Source organism: Podarcis bocagei (assembly GCF_964188305.1).
Source record: "Podarcis bocagei genome assembly, chromosome: W".
In the NCBI taxonomy this organism is placed as follows: Eukaryota; Metazoa; Chordata; class Lepidosauria; order Squamata; family Lacertidae; genus Podarcis; species Podarcis bocagei.
Genome location: NC_138131.1, coordinates 21,561,594 through 21,575,560, shown reverse-complemented (window position 1 = coordinate 21,575,560; position 13,967 = coordinate 21,561,594). Strand labels below are relative to the sequence as shown.

The 13,967-nt window shown below is 48.7% G+C and overlaps 1 protein-coding gene across 1 annotated transcript; it reads left to right on the top strand.

Moving 5' to 3' along the window:
- Nucleotides 1-2,513: 2,513 nt before the first annotated feature.
- LOC308578369 (UDP-N-acetylglucosamine--peptide N-acetylglucosaminyltransferase 110 kDa subunit-like) lies at nucleotides 2,514-11,488 on the top strand. Its single transcript, XM_081178635.1, has 3 exons — nucleotides 2,514-2,697; nucleotides 9,017-9,196; nucleotides 11,294-11,488. Exons 2-3 carry the CDS (start codon nucleotides 9,050-9,052, stop codon nucleotides 11,483-11,485), a joined length of 339 nt encoding a protein of 112 aa, XP_081034761.1. The 5' UTR covers nucleotides 2,514-2,697; nucleotides 9,017-9,049; the 3' UTR covers nucleotides 11,486-11,488.
- Nucleotides 11,489-13,967: the final 2,479 nt, after the last annotated feature.

Sequence of the window (13,967 nt, the reverse complement as noted above, 5' to 3'; positions counted from 1 at the left end):
ACAAGATCTACCCACTCTGGAAGAATGGCAGATGAAAGTGATGGACTATATGACATTAGCCGAGATGACAGGCAGAATCCGTGACCAACGAAAAGAGACGGTGGAAGAAGAATGGAGGAAATTTAAAAGTTATCTTAAGGACTACTATAAACTTAATGAATGTTAAAATGTTATGGTTTTCAGAAACAAAGGGGTACAGTGATATAAGGTTAGAATATAAAGAGGACTAAGATGACAGAGGGTGGAAAGTAACAATTGGGAGTTGCTATGAAATTACGGACATTGGGATGCAGAAAGGGGGGGTATGGGGAAGTCCAAGAAAAGAGGTTTATGAAAATATGTTATGAAATTATACGTGTATGTTTGTCTTTTTAAGTGTTTGTTTGTTCTTTAAAAAATTCTGTAAAACCAATAAAAATTTTATGAACTATGCTTTGCAGAAAGGTATATAGGTAAGCTGCCCCCAAGGAGAGGTGGGCATTTTCTCATTTTCCTAAATGCACCCACATTTGCTTTTGTCTGACAAAACCAAATAAAAAACTTTTTCTTTAAGAAACTTTGCTGCCTGATTTTTACATTCCTGGTCTGTATTTCTGAAGTCCCTTTCAGTACCAATCAAACTGGAAAATAAAAATATAATGGAAATGGTTTGAAGATTATGTGTTCAAGTACTGCTCAAAAACTAACATGTTGATATGTTTGGTTTAATGTTTGTAAATCTGGTTTATAATAATAATAAATAGTAAGTTAAAAGAGTTAAGAAATATAAATTTAGATAAAAATTGCAATGTGAATGTGAGTGAAGGAAGTCACGTGGGTATTTGGGTAAATGCTGAGTTGTGTATAGGGTTAGATGTGGGGAATCCATATATGTAATGTATAGTGTTGAAAATGTACGGCAACTAGCATGTAAAATGAAATCAAAAATAAATAAATAAATAGGGGGGAAATAAAAATGGCAATGTGAAATATTATATAGGAGGGTGAGGGGCGGTGGAGGGAAGCCACGAGGGTGGTTTTAATGTCTGAAATTTTGGGTGGTAGGGTAATACGAATTTTGTTTTGTGTCTATGTGTTTGTTTGTAAATAATTTTTTTAAAAGGAAAATGAAAAAATTGCTATTTTTACTTTGAAATAAAAATGGGGGGGAGGTCTTATACGGGTGATTGGGTGGGTGAATGGCTCATTTTCTTAAATTTGAGCCCCCCCCCAAATAGAGGGTGGCTTATATAGACGGAAAGTATGGTGGAGTTCCACACCCAAAAATCTCATTGTGACTTCCAATCACCCCTACGTCACATTTCCGATGGCGCCCTTTTGCTCGTCTCTCCTAGATCTCAAAATGCATTGGTTTTGTCATATTTCCTGCTGTCCTTTGTCAATCCACACCTGCCAAAGAATTTAAATTTTCCCAACATTTTTTTTTAGACCACACATGTCCAGCGTGTGGCCGGGGAGCGTAACCTGGTTTACTTACTGGGGCAACCCCCCCCCCCCAAATGCTCAACAACTTCAATCCTAAAAAGAGCTCAACAACCTTGGGGTTAAATCCTAAAACAGCTCAACAAATTTGCCCCGCCCTCATGTCAAATCTGGCCCTCTTTGGGAAAATTTGGGCACCCCTGTAAATTTAGACAATACAGTCCTATCTCGGGTTAAATATGCTTCAGGATGAATATTTTTGGGTTGCGCTCCGCAGTGACCCAGAAGTAACGGAGCACGTTACTTGCGGGTTTCGCCGCATGCACAGACCCTCAAAATGATGTCATGCGCAGAAGCGGCGAATTGCGACGTGCAGATGCGGGTTGCATTCGCTTCAGGATGCGAACGGGGCTCCGGAACGGATCCCATTCACATCCAGAGGTACCACTGTACTCTGCAAGTGTCCTGTTCTCTATGAAATGTTTCTTCCAAAACCTCTCGTAATTCTGCCTGTATTATAATCTTGCTAATTCTGCGTATTTTAGCCTTTTTGCTAGCTACGCCAACTTAGTAGGGATGGGATTCTCCTTTCCATCCTTTGTCTGTTAAGATTCTCGCTGCGGCTATTGTAGACACTGTGACTTGCCATTGTTTTATAACCATTTATTGTAACATTTATTCTATGATCAATTACAATAATCATTCATTGTAATATTCATTTATTGTACGATTAATTACAATTTATTGTAATTGTTAAGAGTAGGTTTCTATTGAATTTTTACATGCTGATACTCAATATTATTCTATAGCATGGGGAGGCAAACTACGGCCCCATGGCCTTCTCAATCTAGCCGGGAGTCGGCATGTTTTGACACGAGTATAATGTGTCCTTTTATTTAAAATGCACCTCTGGGTTATTTGTGGGACATAGGAATGCGTTCCTTTTTCCCCCTCCCCAAAATCTAGTCTGGCCCCCACAAGGTCTAAGGGACAGTGGACGGCCCCCTGCTGAAAAAGTTTGCCGACCCCTGTTCTATTCCAATGATTGTTGAATGTTACTTTATAAGTCTACCAGGTGTGGATCATCGTGCCTTCTGTCTGTTCTTCATCTTTGGTTTTGATGGTTGAGAAAAAAAGCTAGTGGCAATTGCTGAAATATCCCTCCCTTTCTAGGATTCCGGAAACATCCCAGAGGCAATTGCTTCGTATCGCACCGCCTTGAAACTGAAGCCGGATTTTCCTGACGCTTACTGCAACCTGGCGCACTGTTTGCAGGTGAGGCAGAGTTTTAAGGGCCAACACTCCCAGGGTTTCCGGCATTTGGGAACCGAGGCGTTTGAGTCCCAAGGTACCACGGTGTGAGGGTTTGATTAGCTGCTTGTGCGTGAAAACGTGCTCCCTCAGAGTTTGTGCGCCCCCACAAACCTCCGTGTGTGACGGAGCTCCTCAGACATGTCTGCTCTAGTCACTAGTAGAGTCCGACAGTGGCTGTCTGCGGAAGCGTTTCCAGCAAAGAAGTTCCTTAACGGAAACGCGTCTCCTGGACTCACGGCGTGACAGTTTCCTGCGAGGTATGGGTCTCCCTATGGGAGACTCCGATACCTCCCCACTGTTCTCGCTGGAAGCCTCCCTGAGCCCTCCCTCCTGCTCGCATTCCCTCAGAGACCCACTCCTCCCCCTGCTGGTCCCTGCTTCAGCAGTTGAGTCTCTTTCATCCTGCCTGAGTCCCTCCACCACCTGATGCTCTGATGGCAGTTCCCTGACATCCACCTCCCCTCCAGGGCCCCCCTCACCCCCTCCCAATTCCTCCCCCCTGGGAGGTGAAGGGCTAAAACCCCGAAACGAATCTTCCTCATCTTCTGACGTCTCGAACAATTCTCTCCATCGATCGTCGTCCTGGCCAGCTGAATCCTCCTCCTCTTCAGAATCTGGGAACCCCTCCAACTCCTCTTCCTCGTCGGTGGTGGCAAAGTATTCCCTTCGGAACCTCGCTACAGGCTGAGGTTTACGTGGGAACCTCTGATGAAAAGTCTCTATTAAAACCTCGTCATTGACATCCTCTGCCCTAACCCAGGTGTTTTCCGACTCCGGTTCCCCTTCCCACATTACCAAATACTCTACTTGATCTCCCTTCCACCTGGAATCGAGGATCTCCGCTACATGGTAGCTGTGTTCCTTCTCCTCCATTGCTGGTCCCCTAGTGACCCTCCCCTCACTGTCTCCTCTATACGGTGACAGCAACGACCTGTGAAAAACTGGGTGCAGCTTCATGTGGTTCGGTAACCGGAGCCTGAAAGCCACTGGATTGACCTGCTGTATGACTTCAAACGGACCCAGCCTTTTGGGTCTTAATTTCTTACAACCTCCTTTGAATGGCAACCCTTGGGTTGACAGCCACACCTGGTCCCCCACCCTGATGCTTTCACCTTCCCTTCTGTTTTTGTCTGCTTGCCTCTTATATTCCTCCTTAGCCCTGTTTAAGTTGAGTTGGAGCTGGCGATGGATCGCTTCCATTTCTTCCACGAACTGTTCTGCAGCTGGAACGCTCCAGTTCTCCCCCTCCCCCCCTGGGAAGGCTCTGGGATGGCACCCGTGATTAGCCAAAAAGGGGCTCATCCCCGTGGACACGTTCTCTGCATTGTTGTAGGCAAATTCTGCCAACGCCAGCTTCTCCACCCAATCATTCTCTCTGTCATTAACATAACACCTCAAATATTGTTGGAGAACCCCATTTGCTCTTTCCGCCTGCCCGTTGGTTTCAGGATGACGGGCCGTCGAGAAATTAACCTCTACATGCAGTAAGCTCATGAGCTTCCTCCAGAACCTGGAAGTAAATTGTTTCCCTCGGTCTGAAACCACCCTCAAGGGGGCGCCATGCAACCTAAACACATTCTCTACAAACAATTTGGCGGTTTCTTCTGCTGTAACCGCATGTGAGCAGGCTATGAAGTGGGCCATTTTAGTTAACAGGTCTACTACAACCATGATGGCTGTTTTCCCTCTAGACCTTGGCAGATCAGTCATGAAATCTATTGCCACTGCTTCCCACGGTCTCTCAGGTGTGGGCAGTGGTTCTAATAAACCAGCCGGCGCCTGCCTCTCCCCCTTGGCTCTTTGGCATTGTTCACACCCTCTCACATACTCCCGCACATCTTCCCTGACCTTGGGCCACCAAAATTCCCTGGTAACCAGCCACATGGTTTTGTGTTGCCCAAAGTGCCCTGCTGTGGGGCTATCGTGCAGCTGCTTGAGTACTTTCTCCCTCAATTCCCCTTCAGGTATATATAACGCTCCCTTATAATACAATGCCCCATTTCTCTCCTCAAAACCACCGGGTTTGTCTTCCTCCCCTCTGAGATCCCTGAGTTTCCCCTGGGCGTATGCATCCTGCACCGTACCCTCTACCAATTCCCTTTGCCCCACCAAAGTCGCCCCACACACCCAGCGGTCCTCTGGAATGATATGGGTTTCTTCGGGTGCTCCCTCCCCCTCCAAATATTCAGGCTTGCGTGAGAGAGCGTCCGCCCTAACATTCTCTGGGCCTGGCACATAACAAATCTCAAAGTTAAATTTGGAGAACTCTTGGGCCCATCTCAACTGCCTTTGGTTGAGCACTCGCGCCGTTCTCCAGTACTCTAGATTTTTATGGTCCGTGCACACTTGCACTTTATGTTGTGCACCAACTAGCAGATGCCTCCATCTCCGGAACGCCTCATGAATAGCAAGCAGTTCTCGGTCGTACACCGTGTAGTTCCTCTCGGATTTGTTCAGCTTCCGCGAGAAGAAGGCACACGGACGCCACTCCGACTCCTCCTTCCCCGGCTGCAGAAGAAGCACCGCCCCTATGGCTCTGTCAGATGCGTCTGTTTCAACCCTTAGCTTCTTTCGTAAATCCACATGCAGAAGTTGTTCTTCAGAGGCGAAGGCCCTTTTCAGTTCCTCAAACGCTCGCCCCGCCTCCGCCGTCCATACAAACTTCTTCTTACTGCTGAGACAGTCAGTGATGGGCGCCGTCAGATGGGCGAAGTTGCGGATGAACTTACGATAAAAGTTTCCAAACCCTAGGAACCTCTGCACATCCTTCTTGGTTTTGGGTGTTTTCCATTCCAGCACTGCCTGTACCTTGCCGGGATCCATGGCCAATCCCTTGTCTGACAGGCGGTACCCCAGGAATTCCACCTCCTTGGTATGGAACCGACACTTCTCCAGTTTGACCCACAGCCTGTTGGCTTGCAGTCTGCTCAACACTTCTCTGACGTCTCTCACATGTTGCTCCTCATTCTCAGAATACACCAACACATCATCTAGAAAGGCAACGCAATTCTTGTAGAGCAAAGGGCCCAGCACGTGGTTCATAAAAGATTGAAAACACGCGGAGCCTGCTTGTAATCCAAATGGCATAACGAGGTATTCAAACGCCCCCAAAGGGGTAAACATGGTGGTTTTCCATTCATCCCCTTTCCTTATGCGTATCAGGTTGTACGCCCCCCTTAGATCCAGCTTTGTGAAAATCTTTCCCTTCCTCACCATGGTCAAAATATCATCAATTCTGGGCATAGGGAACGCCACCGGTTCAGTCACTGCATTCAGCCGCCTAAAATCACATACAAGTCTCGGCTTGTCTGCATTTTTTTTGTCCACAAAGAACACTGGGCTCCCCCCTGCTGCTTTGGACTCTCTGATGAAGCCTCTCTTCAGGTTCTTGTCAATGAACCCTCGCAACTCCTGCATCTCCCTGTCTGACATGGCATACAACTTGCCCACGGGAAGCTGTGCTCCAGGGAGTAAATTGATCTGACAATCAAAGGGTCTATGAGGTGGTAGTTGGTCAGCTTCCTTCTCGCTGAACACGTCGCTGAGATCTGCATACTGTGGTGGTACCTTCACCTTCCCCATTACTTCAGTCCCTGCTAGGGTGGCTTGGGCCCCTACTGAACCCTTCTCCCCTTTGCAGTGTTCTAGGCAATGTGCTGAACCAAAGGACACCACTCTTTGATGCCAGCCAACCAGCGGATCATGTAGAGCTAGCCAGCTCATTCCCAAAATAATGGGAGCGCCTCCCAGGGTGGCCACATTAAACGCTATCAGTTCTGTGTGCCTTGCCACCCTCATTATCATTGGGACAGTCTGCAAGCGGACTCCTCCTCCCAACAACTCCCTGCCATCAATCGTGGTCACCTGCAGGGGGTTGCTTAAAGGGATGGTCTGTATCTGGTGTTCAGCAGCAAACTCCTTGCTCATAAAATTGCAGGAGCTGCCTGAGTCCAATAGCGCCTTTATTTTTAGGGGGTGCCCATTCTGCAGCTCTAGCGACACTTCAATCACTAGAGCAGGTCGAGGAGCTTCTGGCACGGGCACTTTCACTGCTCTTTGGCCTGGCTGCAGTGCCCCAATTGTGGCAACCAGGCGTTGGCTTTTACCTGCTCCGCTCCCCCTTCTTCTCCCCCCTCAACAGCTCCCACCATCCCTTGCCATTCCTTCCTCTGGGGGCAGACTCTGGCAAAGTGGCCTGGCTGTTGGCAGAGATAGCATTTCCGGGGGCCCTTTCCCTCCTTCTTAGCTCCCTCGCTGGTTTTTGAAAATGCGCGCGCGCGCGCTGTTCCGATTTCCATCGGCTCTGCCGGCGGGAAAGCTGGCTCAGGAATGTCTGGAATGCGGAACTCCTTCCAACGTTCCCCTCTCCCTTCCCGCCTCTCCAAGGCTCTTGCCTCCTGCCGCGCTCCTATGGTCAGCGCAGATTTGGTCAGCTGATCCATAGACTCCGCCCTGGGGCTCCGTGCCAGCTCGTCTTTCACCCCCGAAGAAAGACCTTCTTCAAATAGCATTTGAACGGGTGCCGCCGATAAATCCCAACTCAGTCTGTGAATCAGCATGGTAAACTCAGTCCAATATTCACGGACAGATCGACTCCCCTGCTTACAAGCCATTAGCTGTCTGCGCACCACCCCTTCCTCAATATCGCTGGAAAACATGATATCCATTGCACGAAAGAACTTCATTGTGTCCTTTAGTATGTCATTGTGCGTTGCCATTAGGGGTCGCACCCAGTCTCTAGCCCCTTTCTCAAGATGCCCAATTACAAAAGCAACTCGCGATTCCTCATCAGGGAACTCATCGAACTGCACATTAAGGGCATATTGCATCTCTGTCCTAAAAGCATGGTAGTCCTTGGGGTCCCCCCCAAATTTCTGCACCAATCCTGGTACCTTTCTGGGGAATTGAGTGGCTCTCCCCTTCTTGTCTGCATCCTGAGCCCTTCTCTCCTCCAGCCTCGCCGTCTGCAGGGCCAGTTGAACCTCCAACGCTCGGTATCTATCTTCCAAGCTTGGACCAGCTCCAGCCCCTGCTCCTCCGGTTCCGGTTGGTTCGCTCATGATGCCTTCTCTTGCACAGGCAGCGTACAAAGACTGTCGGACTGCTGTGAGGGTTTGATTAGCTGCTTGTGCGTGAAAACGTGCTCCCTCAGAGTTTGTGCGCCCCCACAAACCTCCGTGTGTGACGGAGCTCCTCAGACATGTCTGCTCTAGTCACTAGTAGAGTCCGACAGTGGCTGTCTGCGGAAGCGTTTCCAGCAAAGAAGTTCCTTAACGGAAACGCGTCTCCTGGACTCACGGCGTGACAGTTTCCTGCGAGGTATGGGTCTCCCTATGGGAGACTCCGATACCTCCCCACTGTTCTCGCTGGAAGCCTCCCTGAGCCCTCCCTCCTGCTCGCATTCCCTCAGAGACCCACTCCTCCCCCTGCTGGTCCCTGCTTCAGCAGTTGAGTCTCTTTCATCCTGCCTGAGTCCCTCCACCACCTGATGCTCTGATGGCAGTTCCCTGACACACGGTAATGGTAAAAGCGTCACCTAATTCAGGAATTGTCCAATGTCACTTTAGAGACCAACTCAGTTTGTTCTGTGTCTAAGCTTTCATGTGCAGGCAGACTTATTCAGATACACTGAAGCGGAAGTCCCCACACCCTGATATTTAGAGGGAGGGTGGGGCGGGGTATTTCTCTGAACGGTAGTAGGACTCAATCGGTATGGTCAACCTGTGGACGACTGTGTCTCATTACATATCCTAAAACTATTTCAGGTCATCTGTGTACCATCCCTTGTTTTTTCAGTCATTCACAGTTGCCAGCAGGTGGACCATACCCATTGACTCCTACTACCCTTCGGAGAAAAACCCCAACTCACCCTCCCACTATATATCAGGGTCTGGGGGCTTCTCCTTACTCTTATATAGCAGGGTCTGGGGACTTCTCCCTCTGTATATCAGGGTCTGGGGACTTCCGCTTCAGTGTATCTGAAGAAGTGTGCATGCACACAAAAGCTTATATCAGGCATCCCCAACCTGTGCCCCCCCCCCGATGTTTTGGCCTACAACTCCCATGATCCCTAGCTAACAGGACCAGTGGTCGGGGATGATGGGAATTGTAGTCTAAAACATCTGGAGGGCCGAAGGCTTGGGGTGCCTGGCTTATACCAAGAACAAACTTTGTTGGTCTCTAAGGCACTACTGGACAATTTTAATATATTTTGACTTCATCAGACCAATACGGCTACCTACCTGAATCTAGAACCCTGGTTTTCTTTGCCCCCTTTCAGATCGTCTGTGATTGGACCGATTATGACGAGAGAATGAAGAAGCTTGTCAGTATTGTGGCTGACCAGCTGGAGAAGAACCGGCTCCCTTCGGTGCACCCGCATCACAGCATGCTGTATCCACTGTCTCACGGCTTCCGAAAGGCTATTGCCGAGAGACATGGGAACCTTTGCCTGGACAAGGTGGGTCTATGCTGTGAAGAGGTGTGCGCCGCTCCGTTCCGTCAGAGTTTGAATGCTTTCATGTTGGCTTTGGATATATAATAATATATAATAATTTATTATTTCTACCCTGCCCATCTGTCTGGGTATCCTCAGCCACTCTGGGTGGCTGCCAACCAAATATTAAAAACACAAGACAGCATTAAATATTTAAAAACTTCCCTAAACAGGGCTGCCTTCAGATGTCTTTTAAAAGTGAGATAATTGCTTATTTCTTTGACATCTGATGGAAGGGCGTTCCACAGGGCGGCCGTCACCACGAGAAGGCCCTCTGCCTGCTTCCCTGTAACTTGGCTTCTTGCAGGGAGGGAAGCGCCAGAAGGCCCTCGGGAGAGGGACCCCGGTGTCCGGGGTGGAGATGCTCCTTCAGGTCTACTGGGCCGAGGCCATTGAGGGCTTTCAAGGTCAGCACCGACACTATGAATTGTGCTTGGAAACGTACTGGGAGCCAAAGCAGATCTCTTGGGACCGGTGGTATGTGGTCTCAGTCAGACTGGATTTAAATCCTTTATTTTACAGAAAGGTTTGATCTTGCTGGCATCCTCTTAATATTGACAACCAGAGGAAAGTTTCATCTGCTGGGCTGTTTAGGGCTTTCAAGGTCAGCACCAACACTTTGAATTGTGCCCGGAAACGTACTGGGAGTCAATGCAGGTCTTTCAAGACTGGTGTTATGTGGTCTCTGCGGCTGTTCACGGCCCCCAGTCTGGCTACCACATTCTGGATTAATTGCAGTAAGGTAGCCCCACATAGAGCGCATTGCAGTCGTCCAAGCTGGAGATAACAAGAGCATGCGCCACTCTGGCAAGAGAGTCCGTGGGCAGGGAGGGTCTTATCCTGCATCCCAGATAGAGCTGCCCTGGACACAGAACAGACCTGTGCCTCCATGGGTCCAAAATGACCCCCAGACTGTGCAGCTGGTCCTTCAGGGGCACAGTTGCCCCGTTCAGGACCAGGGAGTCCCCCCCACCCGCCCACACACCACAAAACTTCAGTCTTGTCAGGATTCAACCTCAACCAGTTAGCTGCCATCCACCCTCCAACCGCCTCGAGGCACCCGCACAGGAACTCCACCGCCTTTGCCGGCTCTGATTTGAAAGAGAGGTAGAGCTCTCTATCAGGCTTCCTCAACCTTGGCCCTCCTGATGCTTTTGGCCTACAGCTCCATGGTCCCTAGCTAGCAGGTCTAGTGGTCAGGGATGATGGGCACTGTAGTTTGAAAACAGCTGGAGGGCCAAGGTTTAGGAAGCCTGCTCTGTATTGGCGCCAATGGCTGTTAAGCGAAAAAATTCCAGGGTGAGTGACTCCTTGACAGCCTAGCTCACCGGGGCACTTGTCCCCCATGGGTCCATGCTGTCAGTAAAAGGAGGAAGTCCCAGCCCGGTAATTTGGAGCAAAACAGTGGTCAGTAGACCATGATTCTTACTGTTGCACCACAGGTCTGCCCAGGAGTAAGAACCCCGAGCATGGGGCAATGTCAACTTTTAAAACTTCCTTCTTCCCCCCAGAATACACTTCAAGCAGCATCGTTGATACATCATCACTACATCACTAGCACATCACAAATGAGGAGGGGTATACAAGGGTTATGCATTCACTATGAGGTCCCTTTATCAGACCCCTTAAATCTCCATCACTGAAAGAACAATAAAACTCTTGACACGTCCTTTCCCACTGGACTTGTCTGGAGATGGGCATTCAGAACACCTGCCTTGCTAAACTGCCTTGGCAGATGTCTATGGTTGCCCCCTTGGTCCCTCCCTCGGTGGGGTGCCGTGTATGTGCTCTCAGGCTTGGGGAATTCTGGCGGGATGCCCTGTTCCTGCTGCCTACATGACTTCCTGCTTCTTGGCTCATGGAGGGAGGTGGAGCCCAAATTCGTTCAAATGGCGGAATGAGGAGAGTCGGTTAAAGCATAGATTTTCTGTGTGTCTTTCTTGGGCTGTCAAGTCAAAGGTATGTATATTTGTAACATTGGAACAACTTCAAAGATGTGGCCTCATGTCCCCCACCCCCATGTCATTTCCGTAACCCGGCTTTCTTGAATCCCCTTGCTAGATCAACGTGCTCCACAAGCCGCCTTACGAGCACCCCAAGGACCTGAAAGGCAGTGAGGGCCGGCTCCGCGTTGGCTACATGAGCTCTGACTTTGGGAACCACCCCACCTCCCATCTCATGCAGTCAATCCCAGGCATGCACAATTCGGACAAATTTGAGGTGAGGTGCACAAGAGGGCAGCTGTGTGAGTAGCTCAGGCGGCAGAGCGCTGAGACTCTGAATCTTGGGGTCATGGGTACGAGCCCCACGTTGGGCCAAACGAATGAATACAGCCTAGGACCGCCTCTCCACGGAGGATCTAACAGTCTGCAAATAAAAAAATGTTAGAGGTCCTGGGCTTCAGGGAGATTAGGCTGGCCTCGACCAGGGCCAGGGCCTTTTCAGCCTTGGCCCCGGCCTGGTGGAACTCTCTGCCACAAGAGATCAGGACCCTGTGGGATCTGACATCTTTCTGCAGGGCCTGTAAGATGGAGTTGTTCCGCCGGGCCTTTGGTTCAACCTGACTCCCCTTCTCTTTTTGTGTAAGGACTAGTATGAAAGAGGCCTCCCAGTGTTCTCACAGGCCCATATAAGAGTTGGGCCTGATGAGCGTTTACTGTTCCCAACCCTAATCCTGCGGAAAGCCATCTAATTGGATTTGAATTTGATCCTGGCTTGTTTTCAGGAGGTAATTTCGTTATTGCTTGATTTTATACCAGTGTTACATATTTGGTGTTAGCCTCCCTGAGCCCGGTTTCGGACGGGGAGGGCAGGATACAAATAAAAGTTTATTATTATTATTATTATTATTATTATTATTATTATTATTATTATTATTATTATTATCATCATCATCATCATCATCATTATCCTCTTAATTTGCATCAGCCCTTGGTTGTAGCAATAAAACAACGAGATGATCTGCAAGGAATAGAAATGAAAAATCAATGATATCAAATACATTTGAGGGTTTTGAATCGAGAGTGGACCTTATTCTGACTGCCCCAGCTCAAAACCCGGCCGCCTTTGCCGTCACCTGCTCCTCTTGATCTGCCAAGAGAGGACTCTGGGGTAGTGGTTGGGCAACCCGGAACAGGCAATAAAGGAGGGGTAATCATCTCACGACAAACCTAGACAGCATCTTAAAAAGCAGAGACACCACCTTGCCAACAAGGTCAGTATAGTAAAAGCTATGTTTTCCCAGTAGTGATGTATGGAAGTGAGAGCTGGACCATAAAGAAGGCTGATCGCCGAAGAATTGATGCTTTTGAATTATGATGCTGGAGGAGACTCTTGAGAGTCCCATCGACTGCAAGAAGATCAAACCTATCCATTCTGAAGGAAATCAGCCCAGAGTGCTCACTGGAAGGACACATCCTGAAGCTGAGGCTCCAAGACTTTGGCCACCTCATGAGAAGAGAATCATAGAATCATAGAGTTGGAATAGACCACAAGGGCCATCGAGTCCAACACCCTGCCAAGCAGGAAACACCATCAGAGCACTCCTGACATATGGTTGTCAAGCCTCTGCTTAAAGACCTCCAAAGTAGGAGACTCCACCACACTCCTTGGCAGCAAATTCCACTGTCAAACAGCTCTTACTGTCAGGAAGTTCTTCCTAATGTTTAGGTGGAATCTTCTTTCTTGTAGTTTGGATCCATTGCTCCGTGTCCGCTTCTCTGGAGCAGCAGAAAACAACCTTTCTCCCTCCTCTATGTGACATCCTTTTATATATTTGAACATGGCTATCATATCACCCCTTAACCTCCTCTTCTCCAGGCTAAACATGCCCAGCTCCCTTAGCCGTTCCTCATAAGGCATCGTTTCCAGGCCTTTGACCATTTTGGTTGCCCTCCTCTGGACACGTTCCAGTTTGTCAGTGTCCTTCTTGAATTGTGGTGCCCAGAACTGGACACAATACTCTAGGTGAGGTCTGACCAGAGCAGAATACAGTGGCACTATTACTTCCCTTGATCTAGATGCTATACTCCTATTGATGCAGCCCAGAATTGCATTGGCTTTTTTAGCTGCTGCGTCACACTGTTGGCTCATGTCAAGTTTATGGTCAACCAAGACTCCTAGATCCTTTTCACATGTACTGCTCTCAAGCCAGGTGTCCCCCATCTTGTTTTTGTGCCTCTCATTTTTTTTGCCCAAGTGTAATACTTTACATTTCTCCCTGTTAAAATTCATCTTGTTTGTTTTTGCCCAGTTCTCTAATCTTTCAAGGTCGTTTTGAAGTGTGATGCTGTCCTCTGGGGTGTTAGCCACCCCTCCCAGTTTGGTGTCATCTGCAAATTTGATCAGGATGCCCTTGAATCCATCATCCAAGTCGTTGATAAAGATGTTGAATAAGACCGGGCCCAAGACAGAACCCTGTGGCACCCCACTAGTCGCTCTTCTCCAGGATGAAGAGGAACCATTGATGAGAACCCTTTGGGTTCGGTCAGTCAGCCAGTTACAAATCCACTGAGTGGTAGCATAGTCAAGACCGCATTTTACCAGCTTCTTTACAAGAATATCATGGGGCACCTTGTCAAATGCCTTGCTGAAATCAAGGTAGGCTACATCCACTGTGTTCCCTTCATCTACCAGGCTTGTAATTCTGTCAAAAAAGGAGATCAGGTTAGTCTGACATGACTTATTTTTCAGAAATCCATGCTGACTATTGGTATCACAGCATTCCTTTCTAGGT